The sequence below is a fragment of the Lactuca sativa genome, chromosome 4 (genome assembly GCF_002870075.4).
Source record: "Lactuca sativa cultivar Salinas chromosome 4, Lsat_Salinas_v11, whole genome shotgun sequence".
NCBI classification, from domain to species: Eukaryota; Viridiplantae; Streptophyta; class Magnoliopsida; order Asterales; family Asteraceae; genus Lactuca; species Lactuca sativa.
This window is the reverse complement of record NC_056626.2, coordinates 26,140,943-26,160,588: the sequence shown is the minus strand read 5'-3', so window position 1 is coordinate 26,160,588 and position 19,646 is coordinate 26,140,943. Positions and strand designations below refer to the sequence as shown.

Here is a 19,646-nt window from a genome sequence, read left to right as displayed (position 1 = left end):
ATTTCATTTTAGGATTTTTGGCATGAATCTACTTTTATATATATATATATATATATATATATATATATATATATATATATAAAATTGGATAATAATTATTTAACACTTATTTTAATTTAATGAAATATATTTGTATTTGTGTTTTTATATTGAATCATATTCTAAATATATTTTTTTTGTTTTATATTTATCGTCTAATTTATAAGTTAGTTTTATTAAATGTCATTTTTTATCGTCTATCAGTTAGTTTTTACTTAGTCTTTTAAACATAACCTAAGTTTTGAGAGAGGAATGTGTGTGAATGTAAATGTGCCATATAATCAAGTTCAAACTTCGTTTAGTTGTTTACTTTTTCTATTGATAATTTGAATTGTTCACGAAAAATAATTTATTCTGTTATTTTATCTTACCAACTTTGTACTGTAATAAAGACAAAGTATAGATTGCTGATCTTAATTATTTTTGTAAAATAAACGAAATAAAAAAATTACTTCATGCGCACGAATCCCATCCAAGTATCCATATACAACATCCAACATTTTTCATATAATGCATTTATATGTAAATAATACTATACTTTACTTAATATGTATTGTTACTAAAATTAAGGACATGTATTTAATTATTCATTAATCTTATTTTTATTTTGACACTTAAACCATTTAGATATTTGCATCACTACAAACACAGATACGAGTTTTCATTTAAATTTAATGAAATACATGTTTAATTTTGTCAAATACTTATAATAAATATAATTTCAATAATAATAATAATAATAATAATAATAATAATAAAAAGGTGTTTTACATGATTCTAAACTTCTAACCTTTCTATATCCTACCCAAAATATCCCACGTAAATATAGTTCACTTTTATCCTAAAATTAACCGTGCATCATATCTTTGTGCACAAAAACCATATATTTTCTTTATAATTATATTTAAATTATTTTTAAGGTGATTAAATCAAGAACTGAAAAACCATATATCACGCTACTGAAATTTTAAATATTATGAATCTGTGATGAACAATTTGAGCAGATACTAAACCCTAGATAAGGTAATTCACAAACAACATTATATGTTAATTATACCTTAATTGTAATCTGAGCTCTAAAACACTAGAAAACATCGATCTATCGTGCATTTGCATTTTAATTTACTTGTATAGATCAGGATGAACTTCACATAACCGTGATCCTGGAAATAGAACCTGTAAAAAGAAATTCAAACAAGAATCGTTAAATCTTTTGAAATTGGGTCGAATATTTGATCTGAACTGATGAACTTGGATGAAGAAATTAAGTAATGCGTACCTGTAATCTATTCTGAATGTTTTTCGGCCGCTTGTTAGGTTTTCGTGGTGGTTTCTTCCCCGTAATGGCGATGAAATCATCCTCGATTTCTTTGCGTGATAGCGCAATTGAGAATTTAGCCCTCTCTTCCTTCTTCTCAAGTTTCCTTTTCGGCCTCGTTGATTTCTTCTCCGACATCGGATCATCAACCGATGCATTGATTTCTTCGGCGACTGGCGGTTGCGGTGGCGATGGCGATCGATTGTTGTATTGTTTTTCAGAATTCTGCACGGCTTCTGAATTCACAGGCGGCGAGCCCTTACTCGGTGCAATCTCGACGTCATCTGGAGTATTGTTTTTCAGAATCGCTTCTTTCAACTTACCTACCTCCGTTTGAAAATCCATCACCAGCTTCTCTCTAGTTATCGAGATTTCGTCTTCATCTTCGGATGTAGCTTTTCTAACCGAACCGATATCCGGCGATTGCGGTGGCGCCGGTGCTAGAAACAATGGTTTCAGGTTAAATCGCACCTTCTTCCGACTCGGATCATCACTCGATCTTCCTCCTGCTGGCATCTCTAACACCTCCACTTCTGCATGACGGTTTTCGATAGAACGATTGTTGTTATACTCCTCTGAATCTGAAGATTCATCATTATCAACGGCCGTCATTGCACGAATTGGATTAACGTTCATGCACCTCAAAAACCTTTGTGTCCCCCACATCAATCCTTGAGGTAAATTGAAATTATGCAGAGGTGATCTCTCCATTAACGAAACTCGAATCTGATGATTTATGCTTGAAGATTTTAATTGCTTCACAATTGTTCTTGAAAAGGCAACAACCGGAACAAGGGTTTTTGTTGATCGCTGTTTTCTGTGCTTATGTGAGAATCGCCGCGAAACGTTATATACGCAAGACAAATATATGAAACGCCGCCGTATCATAATGGCATGGGAAGGCTTTTGTCAATTGAGTGTAAAAGTTACACGTTTTCCCCTTCACGTTATGGTGTAATACACTTTTCTTCCCATTGTAAAAGCATATTTTCAGATCAAACAAATATCAATATGTATACAAGAGAAATATTGTTATAATACATCTCTTTAAGCACTACAAAACAGTCAAATTTATTTTCTATATATATGCATGAATGATGGACCATATAGGTCCGTCTCAATATGTAATATCCCGTTTCTTTACCCTTGATTTTCTCTTTACACCACGAGATTATAATCTTCATGCCATCCAACTTCCTTTTTCTAACTTTTGTAATGGAATCATCTTATTTAAACATAGCAAAAAAAGCATGTGTACACGTTTTCCCATTCACGTACACGTGAAGGCATATATATTATAACTTAGGCGTCAAATCAGACAGTCATATCGTTGTTTTAGCCGACATAACAAAAAAAGAATTTAATAACAAGAACACAACATAATGATATATTTTGTTTATAACTAACACGAAAACGATCAAACTAAAATACGATTGAAATGATCAACATGACAAACACAAAAGATAAAATAAAATAATCATTTAGTTTATTTAATTCATAATAAATCTTACAAAACACGACAAACACATGTTAATATCGTGTCAACTTTGTGTTGAACTTTGAACACGAACACGATACAATACAATATTTTGTGTTTTTACACTTGATACAAACGCATTACGAACATGTACACAAATTCGAATTTCAGTTTCGTCTCAATTACATTTCGTTTCATGTAATTTTGTTGTGTTGTGTCATGAATTGTCACCCCTCTTTATAAAATACATAGTTGTATACAAGTGTTTTGAGTTGGGACTTACGACACTCGTGTGTGTGTGTGTGTGTCTATATATATATATATATATATATATATATATATATATATATATATATATATATATATATATATATATATATATATATATATATATATATAGAGAGAGAGAGAGAGAGAGAGAGAGAGTAAATTACTGAAATCGTCCCTGTGGTTTGGTCAAAATTACATGTTTGGTCCCTAACTTTTTTTTTTGCACTCGGATCGTCCCTATGGATTGATTTCGTTGCGTTTTTCATCCCTGTGGTTTGATTTTGTTGCATTTTTCGTCCCTTACATACATAAAGTTAGGGACCAAACATGTAATTTTTACCAAACCATAGGGACGAAAAACGCAACAAAATCAAACCACAGGGACGATCCGAGTGCAAAAAAAAAGTTAGGGACCAAACGTGCAATTTTGACCAAACCACATGGACGATTTCAGTAATTTACTAATATATATATATATATATATATATATATATATATATATATATATATATATATATATATATATATATATATATATGTTCAAATATTCTAACTAATTATTGTGCGGATATCGTATGCTATGGGAATGATAAAGAAAATATGTTGTTTGATTATATAAATATGTTGATTCTTACATAACTATTGTCATTAACACATATTCTCACTAATTAAATCGTCTATAAGGTTATTATACACTTATTATTATTCTCATTTCTGTCAGAATGTTTTATTGAGTCGTATTCAGTCAGAATGAAAATGAGTGAAAAACGATGTGTGAGAACAAAAATAAATAATAATTAGCGAGAATGCATGAAGATGACGATATTTTTGTAAGGTTGAACATATTCGCATTGCTAAACAACTTATTCTCTCTTAGTAATTCTCATAACATACCATATCCGCACAATAATTAGCTATAATAGAATAACCTAAGCCTATATATATATATATATATATATATATATATATATATATATATATATATATATATATATATAAGATGCGACCAAGTCCTAAAGTAGTTTAGAGTGTGGTCTTTCGAGGGAGAAATGATGTATATTTGGGACCTACGATCATTGAAGAGAGTTAATTAGGGTTATTCATAATCCTCAATGAACCCATGATTATGCTCTTACCCCAAGGTAGATAGAGATGTTAATGTATAGCCCATGTTGTATAGTCTTATTAGTTCGTATTTGTATAGTTGTCCCATGACCTTAGTTGATTTTATTTATATTTATAATTATAATTATCGGATATCAATGAGAAATCAGTAATTACCATGGTATCACAACACTCGTAAAATCTCTCCTCCTTTTTCTCTATCATCTACCTCCTTCTCGACGCATGTCATTACGTATCTTCTATTATGTATGGATGATATCTTTTCATGACCCCCTTAACTAACTTACTTAAGTAGATTATTAACACCTTCATGATTTAAAAATACATCTTGCATTATGTTTGTGGTACCCTTGATCGTGGTATACAATTATATATATCTTATATTTCGACTCTTACCGCTTACTCTGAAGTTGACTGGGTTGGATGCTCGGCCACCCATAAATCCATATTTGGTTATTGTGTGTTTCTGGGGAACAACCTTATCTCATGGTTCTACAACTCCAGGATGTCATTTCTAAAATCCAATGTTGAGGTGGAACATCACAAGATTGTTTTGGTGCCATGCATGAGATGTGACATCCCCAAAATCTCGGCCAGAAAATACCGATTTTCAGTTATGTTTTTAAAATAATTTCAGAGTAAATCATTTTGATTTGAAAGAGTTACGGAATTTGTTCCCAAAAACAAAATATGATAAAATAATATTTACCAAAGCATTTCATAAAAAAATGTATTTTCATTATGTAATCAAAACTCAGGATGTCATGTTCCGATACAGACCATAAAGCATAAACGATAACATTACAAGTCATTCAACAAATATATACATATACAGACTTGTAAACAAAATAACTTGATGGTTCATCCATCCTATGCCCTTGCGCCACTACCTGTAATACAAATAAACTAAGTGGGTCAGGCTTGGGAGCCTGGTGAGCATATAGGGTTTTCAACCCACAATAAATAATTATATTTAATTTCCACCAATCAATAATAACCCAATTACCCATTCCCGTTATTCTCACTTTACGTCCCTAAAACAACTAACATAAGGGACCTAGTCTAAGAATATTTTATCGGGGCGACAACACATGCTTCGGGGGTTCCTCAGCAATATAAGTCAAATAAGGCAACCATGAGGGGGATGGAGTACAACGAATGAACATCCAAGTTCATTAACACCTACAAGTGGCGAGCCTGCTAGCGTTCCACAGGACTGTCTAGAAAAGTCTGTGGTCATCATCTAAACTCCGCTAGATGACTGAATCAAAAACTACATCGAGGCCTCTCATCTGTTTATCACACGTCAACTATCTAACCATGTTCTACCCAACATATTAGTAGATAAAAATATATATTTTTATACATAGCTTAAAACCTGTATAACATTCTCATTCAATACATATTCCACATAACAGATGAGGCACACCCACATAACACGTATTTCATAGAGAATAAATCAGATCTATGAGATAGAAGAAAGTGAATATACATTCACACATATAACAACAAAATATACACATAACACGTATTTTATATATAATACTTCATAATTATGTGTCAGAAGAAAGTAACTACACACTCACTTGATCAGAAGATAATCAGACAGCACTACGGCTTGTAGAAGTAGTATTCTTCGGCAGATTTGGAAGATCTCTACAAAAATCGAACTCCTCGCGGGCAGAGCTTCGGCACGGGAATCGCACTTCTCGGGATCTCAGGAGCGTAGAACTTCCTTCTTAACTTGGATATGAGATCCGGGGTGTCGGGATGGCTTCGGGGGTTTACACGCAAAGCTTCGGCACGAAAAAGAGAAGAATTGAGCAAATATGCCCGGAACCCTCGCATCCTATTTATAGGAGGCTGAGGCCTCGCAGTACGCTGGGCGTACAGCCTTACACGGGGCGTAAGCCTCCGAAATCGTCACTGCATGCAGCATCCGAAGAACTCGAGTGCGAGGCGTGTCATGCTTCGCTGTACATTGGGCGTACGCCATACGCTGGACGTACTTCGGATAAGTCCGGTGACTCCTCTTCGGATAATATCGGATATAATAAATAAATTTAAATATTAATTATTTAATAAACTTTGAAAATTCATATCTTCGTCATACGAACTCAATTTTCGATGTTCTTTATATCCACGCGTAGGTGAGACTACACTCTACAACTTTCGTTTAGACTCCGTTGGCTAATTTTGACTTTATTTTTATTATTTATTTTTAGTAGGCCCGGACAGGAAAACTTCGTTATAAATTCATAACTTCTTCGTCCGACGTCCGTTCTCGCCTAACTTTTCATCGTTTCGCTACTAACAACGAGATCTTTGATTCTCGTTTAGATTGTTTCGGCTATAAACCGCTCGATCTCAAATCGAGTATTTCGGGTTGCATACCGCTAAGTCGAAACTTCAGAAATTCATAACTTCCTCATACAAAGTCAGATTTGGGCGTTCTATATATTCGGAAACCTCGTTTTGGCCACTACATCTTTATGCAAAGATATCGGGCTTATCTCATACTTTAATTTTGAAGCTTAATTTATTCTTAATTCATTAAATTATAATAATTAAGTAAATAAACACATAATTCACATCATTCACATAATACTCAAATATTTCATCATTAATACTTCAAAAGAGTTACAAGGGTTAACCTAGACTATTACATCAACGAAAATGCCTAGCCTGGAAACGCGGGCGTTACATGAGATTTGGCTCCATTTCCATCATTTTAACCTAACTTCAGTGTATGACATGAATTGGAAATATATGTCCATAAAGTTGGTATATTTATGCATCAATTGAGTGCTTAGAGACCTTGTGGAAAGTTGGAATGGTGGACTTAACGTAATAAGGAATTATTAGGATTTGGACTTGTCGACATCTCTACGACACAGTTGAGTGCTAACCGCGGTACGGTAGTCAAATCCATTACAATTCTGGATTGGCCAAGGCCACAACATGGTGGGTAGCTCGCCACAATGCGGTGGAGGATTTCATCCACGTCTATTTTGTCGTGTAGCTGCCACGACGTGGTCAGTGGTTGGCCATGGTGCGGTGGCTGACCGTTGACTTTGACAGTTGATCACTGACTTTTTAAACATGTTGACTTTTGGTCAACTGAGTCGTTTGAAATGGTAGACTAAGGCTTAGCCTTTTGTTTTACATTAGGTGGTGTATAGTCTGGCCTTTATGTTCTTGTAAGTTGTGGAGTTGGTATGTTTTGTTTGTGAGGTGAGTTTGTCACTATACTATGTAGGACATGTAACGTCCCGATTTTCGACCCAATTTTGTTTCATTTTTATTTATTAAAATATATCAGTGTATGATTACATTGTGCAGAAACATGTTGTGAATGTGCATATGTATAGTCGAACCTTTCCCTTCTCACAAAATACCTAAAAACATTTATAACAACTTGATAAGCGCTAGGCTTAGTGAGTTCCCCAAAATACCATATACCATAATACATATACATGTATACAAACAATGGCTCCCATACTTTAGTCGCTCAGTCATCAACCCTAACTAAATCTATGCGGATCTATAGGTTCTCGTACTTTGGTTGTTCCGTCATCAACCCTAACTAAATCTATACGGGTCTATAGAGACTAGACTTTAGATTCTATAGGCACATTTATACTTTCTACTCTACCAGCTTACACTTAAGCCCATATAGACTATTCTATCAGCTCTACTCGATTAGTTCTCTATCCTAATATACATGGATGTATATTGTACTACATGGTGTAGTAAGATAACTCACCTAGACAATTACTCTGATAACTGATAGCTATTTGGGTGATCCTATTAGTGATCCAACGGGCGAATAATGTGTCTAACAAGTACTAACCTATAATACTATCACTTGTTAAATCTTATGACAATCTGGTAATGAAAGTTAGATCTTTCACTAATTCCAATGAATATCAAGAGTTTTATCAAATAAGGATCAGCCTGGTCGGAAAGTTGGGAGACAGGAAACTCTTATGGCAGTCTGGTAATGTGTCCAACAACCAAGCCAATGTGACCATTCTAGACACCTCTCCCGAAAATTGGGAAGATCATAGGCAAGGGTTCGATACCGAGCACTTCTATTTTCCCAGTCCACTGCTTTAGAGCTTCGCTAAAGTTCTCCAAAAGCCTAGAAAGGTCAGACTTGAGGGGTGAGGGGTTTCAAGAGAGAGTTGGAGTGAAGAGAGGAGTGAGAAACAAATGAAGCAGGGGCACTCTATTTATAGTAAGGATACGCATTGTGCATTATAGGTGTATGTTACGTACTAGGGTAACGTCTATCCATTCGTTGCCTACCATGTGTCAAAACCCCTATGGTCCATGCTGCACCTTCTAAAAGTTGGCCGTTGCACGCTTTGTGCATGTCGTGCAAAATGGGGATTTTGTAAATTCCGTATCTTCTTCATATAAGCTCCATTTTGTATGTTCTTTATATCCATACGTAGTTATCTACGATATCTACAACTTTCATTTAGACTGTGTCGGCTAATTCTCATTTTATTTTCAAAGTTATATTTTTATAGGCTTAGACTGTTAAAGTCCATATAAAATCATAACTCCCTCTTACGATATATGTTCTCGACTGTCTTTAAATCGACGGATAGGTATTGACGAGATCTTCAACTTTTCCTTTAGATTGTTTTTCCTAACAATCAACTGATCTTAATTTTGGTTTCTGTATCGCACACTACTATGTTGCAACTTCTAAAATCATAACTTCCTCCTATGAAATCATATTTGGATGTTCTTTATATGCACGCTCCCAATTTTGCGATTACTACGACTTTTGTCAAGACTATTTATCCTAAATAGTCTTTTATCAAAAATGTTTATTTACATGACTGATCGTTTATACTGTAAGGCGAAAATTAGGTTTTACAACTCTCCCCCACTTATAGAGATTTCCTCCCCGAAATCCTATTCGTAATGAGCCTTAAGATAATGCCTACACACTATCTTACTGGGGGTTTCACGAGAAAGACCTAATATCAAGAAAGTGTTTCCACATCAAATCTGTCCATATGTAATTATTTAACCGTAAAACTTCATTTTCTACCGTAGACATACTCCCGAGCTCCTCGTGAAGTTTTCCAAAACTATGAATTCTTCGCTCTGGACTTCAAAAATATAGATGCTGCCTTTGACGATCACTTTCAGAAGTAAAATGTCAACACCATGGTTAACTATGGAAGTTTACCTACGACATCCTAACGGGATCCATTTTCAGGAACATGCCTCTAAAAGGCTTATGTTATATCATTAAAACATACATGAATCTAGATTACGTACGGTTTCTTTACATAGTTCAAGTGTTCCAACATCCTGAATTTTAACCAAGACTAATGTAGCGAGTTTATTGGCTTGAAAACACTGGAACCAATACTCTAATATTGGCGACGAACTCATAATAAGGCTTGCTTATCTTCCAGCCTACTAGATAAGGCTCTAACTACATTACCTATATCAAGGTACAAATATTGTTCGAGCAATTCGTTCACGGTACGTCGTGACACTTATCCAACTATTGGGATTATGATGCTAGATCACTCTTGTCATCATCCCTCTTCGGGCCTAAAGACTCACGATCAACCCTTTGGTGATCTTAAATCCTCACAACCATTATCTGATTATCCTAAAGGAACTTCATATTCATCTATAATGCCCGTAGATTCAGACTAATTAATTTAGAGACATTAAACGTCAAAAATGACTTTTTGATGGAAGATTATTTAGAATGAATAATATAAACCAAGTTATAGTATATGTCACAAGGGTTCGGTACTTATAAAGAATGCCGAAATCCGAGTTATAACGAAGAAGTTATGGCCCGTCGAAAATTTTACGGCTAAACCGGCACGACACCGAGTAACGTAAAAAGTGAATTTTTGATAAATTATTTTTATCCTTATGGATCTAAAGAAAATTCATAGCATACGTTAAACTGAGAGTGTGCATAAAAAGAACGTCCAAATCTGACTTCGTATGAGGAAGTTATGATTTTTCTAAGATTTGGCATAACAGTATGCAACCCGAAATTCGAATTTTAGATCGATCGATTTTTAGCCTGAACAACCTAAATGAGAATTAAATATCTCATTAATAGGAGCTCAAAAATAAAAGGACAGTCAAAAAAGGAGTCTGTATGTAGAAGTTATGAATTTTACACGGTCGGTAAACAGTGTAATCTTCTCATACTGTTAAATTTAAAATGGGTCGAGAACTAGCCAATGGAGTCAAAATGATAGTTGTAGATCTTGTCAATACCTACACGTGGATATAAAGAGCATCACAAATGGAGCTCGTATGCGAAAGTTACGGAATTTAGAAGTCGGAATGGGCTGATGCGAAGTGGGTGACGTGGCGTGATCTGAGCCATTTTTTCCTCCCCATGCCTTGCCACCAGATGGTGACACCCGGCACCCAACTCGTTGAGTTGGAGGCTCAAAACTCGCCAAATTGAGCCATTTTTCAGCCTATAAATACCATACAAGGCTCACTTATTGTCCTCACACATCAACCCTTCTCTCTTTCTCTCTAACTTCTCTCTAATCCTCCCCAAACCTATAGTAACTTCTACATGATAGAGGAAAGCCCCCGGAGCGCCAGAAGGCTCTAAGAAAAAAGCTTTTCGGCTCGGAAGTTCTGCCCCCGTAGAACCAGTTCCTAGCCAAACCTCCGGTAAGTGACATATGTTTACCCTACTTTAAGTATAGCTTATGTTTAAGTTTATTATCGTTATTATAAACTTATAAAAATAAATACATTATAAGATATAAGATACAAAATGTTATTATAATATGTTTTAACTACTCGCGGTACAAAGAATCTGGTTTGAAGGGTCGCATAGGGTTGTTAGATTTCAGAAGTGCTATAATGCCAAAATGGTCCTTCCCTCTGGTGTTTCATGTATGGCCCCTGTCTGTACATTTTGGGTGAAAGGTATTGTTGAAAACTTATAAAACAATATCACTTGTAAATAGTCGCTATAAATATTAGACTAAAATCTAGTGGTAATGATAGTAGGTTTCGTCGAAGGAAATTAAAATTGTTAGAAGCGAAGCCCTGCCCGAGTTTGGAATCATCACTTTAACAAGTGAGTGCATAGTTACTTTCATCTTACACATAGATATGAAGTATTTAATATAAATTATGTGTTATGTGTGCATATTATTTGTGTTCCTGATATCTATGTTGGATGAACGATTTATACATGTTTTAAATGATTTAAATTGTATATGTATTTTATATCTACAAATATGTTGGGTAGAACATGGGTAGATGAATGATGAGGGATGAAAGATGATATAGATGAATATTGGTAGCTGCACCACAACCTATATATGTTTTTGAACTACAATGTAGTCTAAACATCCTGACAGTTGCGCCTAAACAATAATATCGGCAGCTACAGCTAATAGAGAACATCATAATGCTGGTAGTAGTGCCTAAAGGATAGTATCAGCAGTTGCGCCTAATAGAGAGTGTCATAATCCTGGCCGTTGCGCCTAAATGATAATATTGGCAGCTGTACCTATTAGACAATATTGGCAGTTGTGCCTATTAGACAATATTGGCAGTTGTGCCATAGGCAATGATGGACTTCGTGTCTATTCATTAGGAGAATCCCCAGGAATGAATAAGTGAATGATAGATGATTCTTAGGGTAGATCCTTAAGAAATAAAGAAGATAATGGTGATGGGTATTGGGTTAATTATTTGCTGATGAAACATAATAACATTATTATTGTGGGTTGAAAACCCTATGTACTCACCAAGTTTCCCAACCTGACCCACTCAGTTTATTTCTATCACAGGTGTCGTACGAAGCTACATTACGCTGAGAGATTAAAGGAGATGTAGCTCACTAGTGTAATTGAATGTAAGGTCTGTTTATGATTATGTTTCTGTATTGATGATGACATCCCAAAGTTTTAATATAAACAAAATACATTTCTTCAAAAATGCTTTGATAATATATTTATCATGTTTTCTGGGAACAAATTCTGCAATATCATTCTTTAAAAATGAATACTCTGATTTTCAAATAAGCATAAATAATTTTTTTAAGTGATTGTTAATTTGGGAATGTCAGAGTTTGTATCAAAGCATTAGTTTAAGCGAACTAGGGATAAAGATTTATGTCTAAACTTAAACTTCGAATGCTAAATGATGATCGTGAGGAGTGTGTCTAATATATTTTAGGTAGTATGTAACTGATGAGTTTTAGCCATAAGAACTTTCCTATGTGCGCATGCAAAACCCTAATGCTTGGATCTAGGCTTTCTAATTCAACATGCTTTTGAATCCAAGACTTCTAATAACTAATTAGGTATAAGAACAATACAAAATCAGATCTAGAAGTTTACCTTTGAATCCCTTGTTTGATCTTGTTGTCTTGGAGCTCTAGAGTCACAATTGTCACTCCTCTAATGGCTTACAAACACCAAATAGCAAAGAAGATGATTTGAGAGAGAGGTTAGGGAAGAAATTCGGCCAGGGTTTTCTTACTTTAGAAGAGATGCCGATTTCCCTTAGCCATGGGGTCTATTTATACTTGTAGACTCCTTAAGGGTTTCACCTTAAACCCTAGTTGGATAATCTTTCCTTAAAGCAATCCAAATCCTTTCCTTAGATAAGAATTGGACGATTTGAGGCTATCCCTAGCCCTAGAATCCGTCCACCCTTCATCCAATAAGAATTTACAGTCTAAAGTGTAACTATCAAACAATTGACAGTTTATACCCTCTTATTTAATTAATCTCTTTAAGTCACCAAATTAATACTAATTAGTTTATGACTTATATTAATCAAATAACAATATTATTATTCCTTATATTATTCTCATAATATATTAATAATATTTATTCACTCATAATAAATTATCCTGTCAAGTTGCTATGGTGAAGGCAACCCAAAAGGACCATGAACAATCAGGTCAAATACTTGCCTAATATAGTTGCAGCCTTAGACACTATTCCAATAGTAACATCCTGTTTCGGATCATCCATGATTAGGGTTTGTGGGCTACAACCCGAGCATGAGGAAGCCTCGGGATTGTGACGAGTTGCTAGAAGCATAGGGCTTCTCGTCACCTTTCTGTGGATATGAGGTTTATTGGAAACAAAGTTAAATCGAGGAATCTATGGAAGTTTGAAGTTTTGTCAAGATAGGTCCCTTATTTGAGAAAGGTGGCAGCTGAGTACGATGGGCATACGTGTGAGTACGCTTAGCATACTCATGTGCGTGACTTTTAATCAGAGCCACCTAATACGCTGGGCGTACTAGGCACAGAGTGAAAACCCTAAATGAGGGGGTGTCCCTATATAAAGAATAAGATGGCCTCATTCCTGGCCACCATCCTCAGACAATCAACCCTCTCAAACCCTAATCCTTGTTCTTGAGCTTGTGTATGTCCATTTGAGAGCATTTAAGTGATTTTGTGTGTTCATGGAGTGAAGAATGAGCTTTGAAGAAGAAGGAATGGGAGTCCAGGCTATAGATTTGAGCATATATGTGTTGGGAGAAAATGAGCTCCAGAGATTATGAGCAGCTCCTTTAAGTGTCTTTAGGAGTATAGTGTCATAAAATCAAGACTTAGACGTTTAAATCAACCCATGCATGAGATATGAGCATTTTGAGATAAGATAATGAGAGTTTTGGGTGTTTGTGACTTTACCAGCCATGAAAAGGCTTAAAGTCACAGACTTTATGGAGTAAGAGCCTCTAGGGAGTCCAGATCTATGATATGAGCTAAGGTCTTAACGGGTTAAGACCAAGAAAGTGAGAAAATCCATATTGGACGTACGCCGAGCGTAATCCTAGTATGCCTCGCGTACTGGGTTGGGGTCCCCGATCAGATTTCGTGCATGCTTGTGTACACTAAGTGTACCAAGGGAGGTATGCCCCGCGTAACCTTGTTGTGGGCTTTTTAGGCTAAATCTTATTTTGGTCCTTAAGGGTTGGTCCTGGATCTTTGGGCTTGTGTACTAGAGATTTTGAGCAGAGAAATATTATATATATGCTTTGGGCCCTTGTGTCGGGCTTGTCGCTTGGACTTGAGAGTTGGGCCTCAGGAGAGCCCATTCATTATTGGGCCTTAGTGGGACCAATGAGTTTTAGGTTATTGATGGGCTAGTTAGTGGACTACCTTTAGACCTAAAGAGTGAGGATTTGGACTTAGATCTTAATTGGGTAATTGTGGATTTTGGTCCAGTGTTAGAGGTCGGTGCAGCAGCAGCATCTATAGTAGATGTTCATCATCTGAGGTGATTCTTCTCACTATACTTTACCTAGAGTGGTAACCTTTGTGTGACCAGAGGGTCTTATGTGCTTATATTGAGTATTGTAATATCTTGCATTATGTATTTGTGATTTATTCTGTGTATTATTCTGAGCTTACTGAGTTAAGACCGGAGGGTCCACCCGAGTTTTGGGACCAGAGGGTCCACTGAGACACATTGACCGGAGGGTCTTATCTGAGTATATCCATGAGAGGCAAATGAGATATATGTGGTATTTTGGGGAACTCACTAAGCTTCGTGCTTACCATGCTATGTGATATGTGTTTCAAGTTCTTCTCAGGATCGTGGGAAGGCGTCGGCTTGATTGTACACATCAGAGAAAGAGTTATGATTTGAAAATCCTGGATTATTAATCAAACAATTATGTAGTTGCGTTTTGTAAATTAAATAAACAGGATTTTTGTGAAATGTGTTATGAGAATTATGTGATTTAAAATGAAAATTTTGTTTGAAAATTTACGGTGTTACATAGTACACCTGAATAGACACGAGCACTAGCTCATTTAGTGAAGATTCTTAAATTGCTTTATGTGCTAAATGCTTTATGATGCCATTATCTGATTGGATATATGGTCTGTTGCCTACCAGATCTAGAAACGTTATGTGTTTAGATTTCTAAACATTTAATTACAGTATTAGAACTGACATGTAATTTTTCAGAGTAATATGAAGGATTACACGTCTAAACCTTCTCTATCTTAAATTTCTCGTCTTGAACAACTATTACAGTGAATGCCATGATAAGGAGACATACCAGACTGAGCAAATAGAGGAAATAAGAAAGTTAATGATAATGAATGATACCTATCGGAAGATATCGTAAGAGAGGTATCTTGCCTTTAGATGCGTCTAGTAAATAATACGTCCAGTACGGGAGAAGTACACTTTCGATTTGTTGAAAGAAAGAAATTTTGCTATAATCCATGAAGTTATCCCATCGTCTGGCATTTCCACCACCAACCGAGTTGAAGAAGAATTGATGATTGAAGATACGCATGGAAGAAGTCCTAGTAGAGTCTAGGGAAAATTTTATGATTATTTGGACACATTCATATGTGTTAAATTGTTTTTGGATTTTAGGAAATAAGAACATGGGGATTGCGAGAAAATACTTGGGACGAGTATGAGTAGGTGTGAAAGGTAGTAGAGGCCTATACTACCGGAAGAACGGAATCGCACTTGGATCAGGGAAAGTCACAAGGTTACCAAGAAGCTAGTAATTGATTCCGTTTTGTTCAAGTATGTTGTTACCATCATTTCGGTAATGACTAAGAAGATGATTGTTATTCAGACCCTAGTGGTCATATCAAATCGAGTTCGTCTAAGATGTGTATGTTGCGTGGTTCATAGAACCAAGTTCAATGTAACATCTGACTTAAGCCAAAAGATTGAAGTATCGCGATCACCGTTAAAGTAAAGAAGCTTGTAGCTAGAAGCACTACATGCTAGAACGTGATTGTATCGTATTAGAACATGAAGGAATGTATATTCCATTTTGGAATTTGACTCTAAGAGACTTGAGTCTAAGTATTACATCATACGATGAGAGGTCATTAGAACATGACCCATCGGTCTGTCATAATAATCGAAGTAAAGAACTTCTCTTAAGTTAAGTTTGTTTAGGAAGAAGTAGGAGTCTCTAATAAGGATCGATTTTGTAACTTGAAGGTTACAATTGAAAGTCCAACATAGGATAGATAGTAGATGCAAGATTGAGCATCGCCAGTAGTCAAGAAGTCCAAGACTTAAATACTCATTCAAGGGAACATATGAGTTATGGTTATTATATAGGATGTAAAGATAACGTATGGAGTCATTATACAAGCTCTGTTTTGTTGATGATTCCGGGACGTAATCATCCAAAGGGGGAGATAATTGTAACGCCTGCAGATTCGGATTAGTCAATATAGAGACAATAAGCATCAAAAATTACTTTTTGATGGAATATTATTTAGAATAAATAATCCTAACCAAGTTATATTATATGTCACAAGGTTTCCATACATATAAAGAACGCCGAAATCCGAGTTATAACGAAGAAGTTATGGCCCGTCGAAGTTTTACGGCTAAACCGGCACGACACCGCGTAACGTAAAAAGTGAATTTTTGATAAATTACCTTTTAGCCTTAGGGATCTAAAAGAAAGTCGTAGTATATGTTAAACTGAGAGCGTGCATAAAAAGAACGTCCAAATATGACTTCGTATGAGGAAGTTATGACTTTTCTAAGATTTGGCATGACAGTATGCAACCCGAAATTCAAATTTTAGCTCGATCGATTTTTAGCCAACACAACCTAAATAAGAATTTAAGATCTCATTTATAGGAGCTCAACGATAAAAAGACAGTAAAAAACGGACTCCGTATGTAGAAGTTATGAATTTTACACAGCCGGTAAACAGTGTAATCTTCTCATATTGTTAAATTTAAAATCGGTCGAGATATAGCCGATGGAGTCAGAAAGAGAGTTGTAGATCTTGTCAATACCTATGTGTGGATAAAAATAACGTCGAAAAGGGAGCTCTTATGCGAAAGTTACAGAATTTAGAAGTCGGGATGGGTTGATACGAAGTGGGTGACGTGGTGCGATCTGAGCCATTGCTTCCTCCCCGTGCCTTGCCACCAGATGGTGACACCTGGCACCCAAATCAATGAGTTGGAGGTTCAGAACTCTCCGATTTGATCCATTTTTCAGCTTATAAATAGCATGCGAGGCTCACTCATTTTCCTCACACCTCAACCCTTCTCTCTATCTCTAACTTCTCTCTAAACTTCCCCCAACCTCTAGTAACTTCTAAGTGCTAGAGGGAAAGCCCCCGGAGCACCAAAAGGCTCCGAGAAAAAGAGCTTTTTGGCTCGGAAGTTCTGCCCCCGCAGAACCAGGTTCCTAGCCAAACCCCCGGTAAGTGACATATACTTACCCTACTTTAAGTATAGCTTATGTTTAAGTTTATTATCGTTATTATAAACTTATAAACAACAAATATATTATAAGATATAATATACAAAGTGTTATTATAATATCTTTTAACTACTCGCGGTACGGGGAATCTGGTTTGAAGGCCGCATAGGGTTGTTGGTTTTTAGAAGTGCTATAATGTCAAAATGATCCTGCACTACGGTGTTTCATGTTTAGCCCATGTCTGTACATAGTGGTTAAAAGTGTTGTTTAACACTTATAAAACAATATTGCTCGTAAATAGTCGCTATAAATATTAGACTAAAATCTAGTGGTAATGATACTAGGTTTCGTCGAAGGAAAATAGAATTGTTAGAAGCGAAGCGTTGCCCAAGTTTGGAATCATCACTTTAACAAGTGAGTGCATAATTACGTTCATCTTACACATAGATATGAAGTATTTAATATAAATTACGTGCTATGTGTGCATATTATTTGTGTTCCTGATATATATGTTGAATGAACGATTTATATATGTTTTAAATGAATTAAATTGTATATGTATTTTATATCTACGAATATGTTGGGTTGAACATGTGTATATGAATGATGAGGGATGAAAGATGATATAGATTAATATTTATAGTTGCGCCACAACCTGTAGATGTTTTTGAACTACGATGTACTCTAAACATCCTGGTAACTGTGCCTAAAGGATAATATCAGCAGTTGCGTCTAATAGAGAACATCATAATCCTGGCAGCTGTGCCTAAAGGATAATATCAGCAGTTGCGTCTAATAGAGAACGTCATAATCCTGGCAGCTGCGCCTAAAGGATAATATCAACAGTTGCGCCTAATAGAGAACGTCATAATCCTGGAAGTTGCACCTAAATGCTTGTTAGGACATGATTTGTGGTTTATACTTTACTTTACATAGCTTTTAGAAGTTTTCGGTCTAAGACCGAAAACACCATGAATTTGGTATTGTTTGGACCGAAAACATTGAGTTATTTCAGTTGGGCTTTGGGCTTTACTGGCCCACCCGAATATCTTAGCCTAGTACATAAAGTAGGACCGCATCAACCCACCACAAGATATGTCGACATATATAATAAACAAACAATCAAACAATCCAACAACATAGGCAACTGTCTATACTAGTCTACCTCTCTAACAAATCATTACCGCATACAGGGTCTCATACATGATACTATGCCATAATTGACAGATCACCAAATGTACATAGTTGTATATAATCAAAGGTGAGATAGACAGTCGAACAGGTGATCCCACTCTAGAGCTACAACCAAACAAGCAACATGAAAGAAAGCCTAGATCAAGAGTTCTCAAGCTGTCCTACATGACTATATACAACCCCGAGGGCACTCAACTGGACGATCATCGACCTATTAATACTCTAACCAGCATATCACTACCCCTTATATCCTACCATGTAAGGATATACATCGTAGCACACAGTATAATAAGGAAACTCACCTGAATCGAAGACCCGAAGTAGCACAACAACACCCTCAACTCCTCGCACCGATAGACCTGGCAATGGGGCGGGTTTGGAGCGAATCGACCTTGATCCAAACCCTTTTAACAAATTTTAAAATCCGATCCAAACCCGCTCCGTAACCCGCAGGGTTTTGAATAATCAAACCCATACCCTTATCCACCGAATCAACAGATATCCAAACCCGCCCCATAACCCGTAGGTTTTTTGAATAATCAAAAACATTTAACTTAAATCATAAAATCACATTTATTAAGTAAAACTAAGTGTTGATTTAGAAAACACATTATGTACTCGAAGACTTTCTATTGGAATTAAAATCATTATTTTAGTAACTTCTGATTGGTTTTTGACCGTCGATTGCATTGATAGGGAATAGGAATTACAAACTTTCTTCCGGTTGATAAATGACCTTATTGATTTATAAATGAAATTGGTGATTACATGATGATATATAAATGAAATGAAATCATGGCTCTTGGGAGAATACTGGAAGTCTAGAAGTTGAGTCATCGAGTCTTATGTAAAAGCAGTTTAGTCTTTGGCCTTTTCTCTTTGGACTTTCGATTGGAATTTAATGTAAACTTTATGAAATATAAAATATAAATGTATATTTCTAAAATTTATATGGGGCGGGTTATAAACGGAGCGGATCGGTGATGATCCATACCCGACCCTTTTA

General features: G+C 35.7%; 1 protein-coding gene across 1 annotated transcript; it reads right to left on the bottom strand.

Annotated features, from left to right (window-relative positions):
* Positions 1 to 1,161: 1,161 nt before the first annotated feature.
* On the bottom strand, positions 1,162 to 2,068 carry LOC111894386 (uncharacterized). The gene is made up of 2 exons (XM_023890460.1): positions 1,319 to 2,068; positions 1,162 to 1,215 (listed from the first exon to the last, which is right to left on the bottom strand). Exons 1-2 carry the CDS (start codon positions 2,066 to 2,068, stop codon positions 1,162 to 1,164), a joined length of 804 nt encoding a protein of 267 aa, XP_023746228.1.
* Between the last annotated feature and the right edge of the window lie 17,578 nt (positions 2,069 to 19,646).